At 40.7% G+C, this 9,103-nt stretch overlaps 1 protein-coding gene across 1 annotated transcript; it reads left to right on the top strand.

Annotated features, from left to right (window-relative positions):
• LOC110434773 lies at nucleotides 280-888 on the top strand. The gene has a single exon (XM_021459498.1). The coding sequence runs from the start codon at nucleotides 280-282 to the stop codon at nucleotides 886-888; it is 609 nt and encodes a 202-aa protein (XP_021315173.1).

The raw sequence follows: 9,103 nt of genomic DNA on the forward strand, positions 1-9,103 counted from the left end.
AAATGATCAAATGTTTGTCAACATAAATACAAAGCTTGATGGCCTGACCCTTTCTGTTAGAGATCAGCTAGCTTTTAATAAGAAGATCGAGTTCAAAGTGGCTCAGCTTGCTTCTGTCGCTAAAGTTGTTGTTTCTCCTGATTCTGTGAAAAATGTAAATGCGGTGACCACGAGAGGAGGTAAGACCACTCGTGACCCCCTTATCCTAACCATAAGATAGGAAGGGCGCCACGGCAACAGGAGGAGGTAGAAGGGCTGGCTCAACCATCAGAAGAATCCATGGAAGACGAGACGACCCCAAACAACTATGGGGACACCACGATTCTACCCTTTCCCACAAGAGAAAGGAGGAAGAAGAAGGACGGAAATGAACAGTTCCTCTGCTTCGTGGAAATGGTCGAAAAGACGCACGTCAGTGTACCGTTGATGGATGCCTTGCATATTCCGTTCTACTCCAAGTTCATCAAGGACATCATCAACAAGAAGCGACCATTGCCGTCCACTAAAGTTGTCAAGCTGACTGAAGAATGTAGCGCAGCTATACTCAATGAGCTGCCCGAGAAGAAGCAGGATCCTAGGTGCCCCACAATCTCTTGCTCAATTGGGGCCCAGCAATTCGACCACGCCCTATGTGATTTGGGGGCGAGTGTGAGCGTCATGCTAAAATCAGCCTTTGACAGGCTAAACTTCACCAACTTGGAGCCAACCACCATGACACTCCAGTTGGCAGACTTGTCAGTCCGGTACCTGGCAGGGATTGCTCAAGACATCCCTATCAAGATTAGAGGATACTATGTTCCAGTGGATTTTGTGGTGCTCAACATGGAGCTCACTAAAGAAACACCACTAATCCTGGGAAGACAATTCTGGAGTACGGCTGGAGCATAGATTGATGTTGGGGCTAGAGAAATCCGCTTCAACATTAATGACCAAGAAGAAAAGTTCGAGTTCAGGCCACGCCGTCAACAAGAGTGCAACATGATATGCATCCTCTATGGGCCAAACCCCCAAGGCATCAGGCAGGTTGTGATCCAGCCTCAACATATTAAAAATACAAAAATATCTAAGAAAAAGCCGGAACCAAAAGAAAAGGCAGCTCCTAAGAAAAATAATAAGGAGAAGAAAAAGAAAATAGCTCTTAAAAAGAATGAAAAGAGGGACAAAGTCCCCAAGCCTTCACAACGGAAGCAGGTGTGGAAACCAATGCAGAACGTTGAACAAACTTCCACACCTCCAAAGGTGATACTGCTAAAGTGGAGGCCCAAGCAGGTGCAACCGTCTACTCCTCCCAAGACAGATGTGCCATCATCAAGCAAGAAGTAATGGGAGAAGAGTCCCGCTCAACGGACTATAAAGATGAGCCCTTGCCGAAGGTAAATCGGTAAGTTATCTCTAAGTATGTTTTTACTTATAAAAAAATATATAAATATATATATTATTTTTACTTATTTATTTACTTTGAATAAATTCTTTCTATTTATGTTTTGAATAAATGGTGCATTTGTGGTATTTATGAGTAGTCCATATTGCCCCTATGATCTTTTCTTCATTTTTTAATCTTTGTGATCATGGGTATCAATCACTCATAAATGCACGATAGTGTGATAGCTTTTAGAAAGTTTTCAAAATTCAAAACTCTATCCCACACACTATCACTCTGATTCCACTGCGCATCACGATTGATCGTAACTAGGATCGCGAAATACTCAGAGAAGGAAAGAAATACCTGAAAGACTGAGGCCGACTGGTGAACCCAGTGGTGCGGCCGCACCCCCAGGTCCGCCAATCGGCCCCAATCTTTTTCCCTTCCTCTTTTGGATTGATTAGCATCATGTCCATGGTTACGATCAAGTTGTTTCCAGATCAGAGACTACGTTAGCACCTATAAAATCCTCCATAGGCCTCTTCTCTTCTCACACCAACCATTTCTCATCTCCCTCTTGTGAAGATTGCTAAGCTCTCCCATTCTTCAGTAGTGACCATGTCTAGCTATGCCCTCTCGCAGATCAATGCTCCCAAGACCATAGCCAATCTAGACATAGCACCTTACCAAGAGAGTTCTAGCAAGGAGGTCCATGTTGAGAAGAGAAAGTCGTTAGCGTTGTTACCAGCAAACCACAAAGCGCCCACCAATAGCACCGCCAACATACCCGCTACGACTCGTTCATCCACTAGCAACATAGGACATAAGAGAAATGCCCCTAGTGGTGATAGGCAAGGAAATCATGGTGGTAGCAAGATGGGTGGCAAGGCCAAGAAGACGGAATCATCCACTACTCTCCCTAGGATCAGGAGGCACTTGCCACAGCCGTCAATCAAGCGTCGTGCAGTACAGTACGAGAGCAACAATGAAGAAGATGATCCCAATATCATAGCTGAGCTTTTAGCTAAGCAGGCTAGCCTACGTGCTGAGTTAGGGGTTTTAGAAGACGACCTAGAGGAAAAGAACACTGAGATTAGGAACCTCTGTGATGATGTTAATAGGTTTCGCTTCAAGTTTAATACTAAACTTAGAAAGGTAGCTGAAGCCTTAGGTGTTGATCGCCTTGTTGAAGATCTTTAGAACACACGTCCTGCACGAATCTTTGTTTAGGCACATTTTTCCATTTCACAATATTATTGTTGCAAATATTTTTTCCCTTCCAATGTAATGTGCCTATTCAAAGTTATCAATAAAAAAGTTTGTTTATCTTGTGCACTTGTTTTCTATATATATTATGACTAATCATGACAGGAAAGAAAAAAAAGTGTGGGGGAAGGACTATTCAATGAAAAATCTCAGTTTGTGCAAACCCACTTCCCCCAAAAAGAATTTCAAATGAAATGTTTAAAATGATTTTACCTTCGTACTCCATCGAACATGTCTCCTATGTTCAAATATGTTTTTGCATACTTGTTATTCTTAGCTAACATCCCTAGAGATTTATGAACACTTGTTATAGGGACCCCATTTTATCTAAGTAATTGACGTATGTGATATAGTAGGATGACATGATGCTTGCTCGTTCTTGCAAAGTACTTGGGTTTTCTTTTATTAAAAGCAAAATTCAATAGCAAGTTTCTTGAATGATCAAGCTTTATTCCTACCATGGCCAAATATTTGTTCATGATTAAACCTTCTACATACGCTGCTTGCTCTGCGTTGAGTTTGGTCAAATTTTTGGACCGCTGTCGAGAGATGTTTCGTGCCTCTAAGATCAGAATTCACTTGCACCCACAAAAGCAACTCTCACACTGAGAAGTCGCGCACAACATGCTTTCTCCATCTACCCAAAATTTTGCCAACTCCTACACTAAGGGTTGCGCACATATATCCACCAAATAAAAATGCCAATATCTCACCCTAAGAATTGTGCATTCATATACATTCCTTGCATTTGTTATCATAAAGCTCTCTTTCATTTTCATCAGAATCATAGGAATGGGCTATATATATATAAATTATTATTATGAGAAAAGCCAAAGTGGCAAAACGGGGAAAGATTCATACCCATCCAAAAAAATAAAAAAATAAAAAAAATTTGTGTTATAGCTCATATCCTCTCATGTTTTTCATCTTATTTCAAAAGAGAGTCTTGATGCAAGGAATGTTGCAATAAAAGTAGTGATAGGATTCCACCAAAATTCCACACACTTGCACATTCTGATCTAAGGGTATGGCGCACTTCCTCCGGTATGGTCCTAGGTTTGACTCGACAACATATGCAGGGTAAGTAAGTTCCACCATCTTACCTACCCAAAACTCCTGATAAGCCTTTTAGAAGTAGGATGATCAAAAAGAAGGCATCAACTCTTTATGCCTTGGTAAGGAACCACTCACATATTAGGAGGGACTTGAGAGCATCATTCAAGAAACATATGCTATCTTTATTTTTCAAAATCTTGCAAAACCCCAAGTTTCTGCGCAGGGACTATGTAAGAGGATTGGAATGCAGGTTGTTCCATATTTCAATTACCCAAGATAGCTTGGTAGACACTTTGAAGTTCATAAATCCAGGTGAAGATGGGAATAACCTGTATGCAGATTCTTTTGACAGGGAAGATGAACCCATTTGGTCTTTAGTGCCTTCACTCGAGGACGAGCAAAGGACCAAGTGTGGGGAAGTTGTTCGTACCCCTTATCTTATAATTGTAAACATCATTTTAATAAATAAAATAAATAGATGGTAGGGCTTTGAACTAACCTTTCCACAAGTTTTGTTGTAAATATCAATTTTAGGTATGACACGTGGAAAGGCGCAAAAGACACGAGAAAACGCACTGTGGATATTTGGGAACACAATAAAAGTAACTTGAATGTAAATAAAAGTAATTAAAGAACTCAGGAATTATGAATTGAAGAACTTGGAGAACGATGAAGAACGAACCAGTTGCTGCAAAAGTATAATGTTGAGGAAGATCCGACAGATCTGGCTCCTCCTCCGCTCTCCTCTTCTCTCTCCCTATTTTCTAGATTACAACTAGAACTAACTAGAACTAGAACTAGAACTAGAGGAACTAGAACTAGAACTAGAACTAGATGAACTAGAGGTAGAACTAGATGAACTAGAGGGATCCTCTCTACTTGGATGAAGAACTGAAACCCTAACTTTGATTCTGTAGAAGAGGTATGCTCTCCAGTGGCCTGGGGACCTTGCTTATATAGTCTTTTCAGATGAATCTGGGCCGTCGGATCGAACTGACATTGATTGAACGGTTATCCTTGATCCTTTAGGTCGGTGGAGCATAATCCCAAAAGAGAGTCCTGATTGGACTCTAGGTCAGGGCGGGTGCCCTACACCTGGGCCCGATCGCCTTCCCGTTCGTTCCCGTGGCTTCTGGAGTCTTCTAGATGTAAGATAATTGCACGACACTTTAATATCTCTATGTAATCCCGACGTGTGGGCCTTTCTTGCGTATTTCCTGATAACCCCCTGCAGAAATAGACAAACACCAAAACTTGTGGAATTCTGTCAGATAAATCCCTAAGTCTAGGTGTCAGTTGCATTTGGATCCTTTTCCATGATTAGTTGATTGTTAAATATGAGCATTAAGGACCGTCAACAAGCTCCCCAAGCTTAACCTTTGCTCGTCCCTGAGCAAAGATGAACTCAAGAGTTTCTGCAGTGGTTTTATGCCTTAAAGGTACACATGCGTTCAAACAAGATCATATCTCTAGGTTAGGGTAAACTGTAATGATTTAAACTTACTCATTTTACCTTCCACCATGGGGCTTGCAACCGTCACTTGTGTCTTGAGCAGTTAAAAGATAGAACGGTCTAGTCAAGCGCAATGTCTCTTGTTCTTCGATTAACTATAGCTCTGGAGTTTTTGCAGATTTTCAGATAAAACTCAGAGATTCCTTGTATGACTCTCTCTAGTCTCTCTTTTGTGGTATTTCTGGATCCTTACCAAGGCAATAATGGTGTATGCCCTATCTCAAAGTATGTGATATTTTTGGTATGAGGCATAGTGGCATTGCCTTCTCTCTTACCCTACTCTAATAAGGTTTTGATATCTGGAGCTCATAGGTGTGAGACAGCTAATACATACTTACAAGACATTTATTGCATAGTCAAACCATGGATCCAAAAGAACAAGTCAATAAGTCAAATCAAGATGTGCATGTGTGGCGAATGAATGGTGTATGGTGATGATGGTGATAACAATGGTGAAAGTCTAATTCTACTTGTGCTCTTTTGGGGGGATACATACCTTGCTCTTTTGAAACTTTTTGAGGAGAATGAGATGCTCTATATTTTATTTTTCATTTCTCTCAGGTGGGTATCTTGTACCCCTAATTCTACTGTCGGACACTTGTCCATTTTTACCTCTCGTCTCACTTTTTCTTTTCTTTCGAGGTTCCGGGCACTTGCCCCTTTTTATTTCCTCATATTCACTTTTTTTAGAGCACTCACCATCCTGGAATAATGTAACAAGTGGTAGTAACCAAAATATCTCGAGCATTTATTTCACAGGGAATAACAGAGATAGGATAATGTTTTTGGCTATTCTCTCCCGGATTAGGAGTAGAATATTTTTGGGTGGTTCTGGAGATGGAAATGGGTGGATATATGTGGATGCGTACTTCCAGAGTAGAAGCAACATGTGTGAGTGAACGTGCAAGTGAATCTTGATTTAACCACATGACAAGCTCCTAAGGGTCTACACAGCTTGACCACACTCAATGTACATAAGCATGTATATATGGCTGTGGTAGGAATTTAAATTCTCATCATACAGGAACTCATCATGCAACATTTTAAAGATTTTCAAAGATAAAATTCTCCAGAATTCTAGCATCTCTAGGAACAGATAAACAGCAGCTCAACCTTCCCGTATCGTATCCATTAACGCCTTAGACTTTAGATCATGTAATCTTCCCACAAGTTCAGGTTTAGAGCAAATCTTAATTAATAACAGTCATGCCTAAACTTGAGAGAGATTTCAATTTTGAGAACTAGTCATGGCAAAGCAACTATTCATCATTTCCATGTGAGAGCTTATCATGAGGGTTCATAGCAAACTTTATTTATTTATTTATTTAGCAAACTAAGCAAAGATATATATATAAAAGCACAAAATCTTTATTTGGGTTTTTATGATTATGTAACTTTTTATTATTTGAGTAAAGTATAAACGTGAGTAGAACACTTAGCTGGATAAATGAGGGTGCTCTCCCCCAAGCTGGATCTTGACATAATTTCTTCTGATGTAGCTAGCAGGTGGCGGTGGTGTATTTGAATGTCGGTAGCACCCTCACAGCGATCAGGATGTCCTCCGTCTGCTTAGTCTTCTTTGATCCTTGAATTCTGTGGAGCTCAAATAGACAACAAAGTTTTGTGGAACTGGTTAAGTGTTAGCATAAAATCTCTTAGCCTTTATCGTGTTGAGCCTCCTCAATAAATGTTACTCTCTTTAATAGGATCATAAATTTACATTTTTATAGGACATGAATATATTTATTTTATTTTTATGCCACCACAGTGAATGTACTTATGGGGTTTATGCCACTCATATACTCACATGGGGCTTACTATTTTTTTAACATTTTTATTTTATTTTCAAGATGATATGAACCTGATTAACTAAGCAAACTATTTTAAATAATTGAAAGGAAAAGGATAACTACCAAGTTTACCTCTTGGCAAGGCGTTCGGTGTTTTTAAGTCCTCCGAACGGGACTCTCCATTTTCTCAGTCATCCTGGGATTCGCTAGATGACGTAGTCGGTGGTTCCGGCGGCGCCTGCTCTTCATGTATAACTATCTTCTCTCTCCACTTCTGACTCGGTGCTACGGTCTCCTTAGGACAGTTCTATGCAATTTGTATGTCTTCAGACATTACCACTTCTCCTTCGTAGTCTGCCCATCCGTCCTTGATGATTTGCCTTCTCTGATTGCGGTTGCGTCGTCTTCTTGTTCTGACCTGCTTAGAGTGTTCAACTATATAGTTAGGGTCAGTAAAATAGTGGCGTACCTTCTCAAAGGGGAAGTGCATGTGGACTTCTCTGGTTCCAATGTAGATGATTGCTTTAACGGTGCCGAGGAACGGTCTTCCAAGGATGATGGTTGGATTGTACTCGTCTTCTCCCATGTCAATAACCTTCAATCTTTCGGAATGTCTGATCTGCCATCTGGAGCTGAATGTATGTCGGTTTTAGGGGCATGGTTCCGAACAGGAGCTGATAGGTGACTGAGTCGTCCTTTTTTATCAGAAACGGTGACTTAAGTCGACGATCTTGACCTCCTTGAACTGTAGTGACCATCTTAGCTGACTTAGTCCACATTTGCTTATTCCTGTTCCTCCTGTTTGTCCTCTTCCTTGGCTCATGTCGGGATTGCTCTGAGATATGTGTAGTCTTGTTCTTGAAGGAAAACATCTCCTTCCTCCCCTTGATGTAGAAACTGATCTTGGCAGCACTAGCGTAGATGACAGCTCCCGAGGTGTTCAGGAATGGCCTCCCTAGGATGATGGGTGCCCTCTCATCAATACCAGTCTCTATCACCACAAAGTCTGCTGGAGCGTATAAGGTACCAACTCGGACGTAGATGTTCTTCAATATTCCCTTTGGAAAATTTAGCGTACGATCTGCAAGCTACAAACACATGGCTGTTTCTAATAAAGGATGTGTAAAGAATTTTTCATAGAGTACCCTGGGCATAATGTTGACGCTGGAGCCAAAGTCGCAGAGTGCTTCTAGGAAGTTCACCATGCTGATGGAGATCGGGATGACAGTGCGTCTTGGATCGCCTCTCTTCACCGGCAGAAGGTCAGTAATTACTTCCACAACGGGGTTACTCTAGTGTTTTTGTGCTCGTAGATCTAGGTTCTTCACTTGGTGGAATCTAGGAGTTGTAAAACTCCTTCATATTTAGCTCGAAGTGTACCTGCTCATAGAGACAAGGCAGAGATCAAGTGCATGGGCCCTGTTGGTGGAAAACACCAACAGAACCAAAAGTGTATTTGTTCTTCTCTAACCTTAAGCATAGTGAGCAAGACAAAGTTGATGGATAATATGAGTGTAGCATTTAAAACATTTGTCAGATCAGATTGCTCAACCTAATGGAAAGATAATCTATCTATAGTTATGTTTTTTTATATATCTTCCAAAGATTGAGTGTGCAACATTTTAGCTCATATGATTAGGAGTGTGTGATCACAATAGTGGAAGGACTAAACATATTAAATCGATTGGGTTGGTTAATCTAGAGTTGTAAACATATTAAATATGAGTGTAGCATTTAAAATATTTGTCAGATCAGATTACTCATGTGAACGCTAGAACCAAGGAGAAGCTTATAAAAGTGATAGTCAAGTACCTTAAGATGTTACCTTACTTGAAGAGTGATGGTACAGTATCACCTTGTGCAAGCTTTCCTTTCTTAGCTTTTGTGCATCATGTTTGTGGCACCCTCCATGGATCATCTCTTGTGAGCTATGCCTTCCTTGTGTAAATTGTTAAACTCCATGTGTCTCTCTCTTTGTCTCCAATGTGGGTTTATCTCAGGACTTCCCAAGTCAATATTGAAAGTTTTCCTGTAGGGGTTAGTCCAACAAAATATCCCATATCTACTATAGCATACTATCGGCTCAAAAATCAACCTAGACACCATGTCTAATTT

The sequence above is a fragment of the Sorghum bicolor genome, chromosome 4 (genome assembly GCF_000003195.3).
Source record: "Sorghum bicolor cultivar BTx623 chromosome 4, Sorghum_bicolor_NCBIv3, whole genome shotgun sequence".
Lineage (NCBI taxonomy): Eukaryota > Viridiplantae > Streptophyta > Magnoliopsida > Poales > Poaceae > Sorghum > Sorghum bicolor.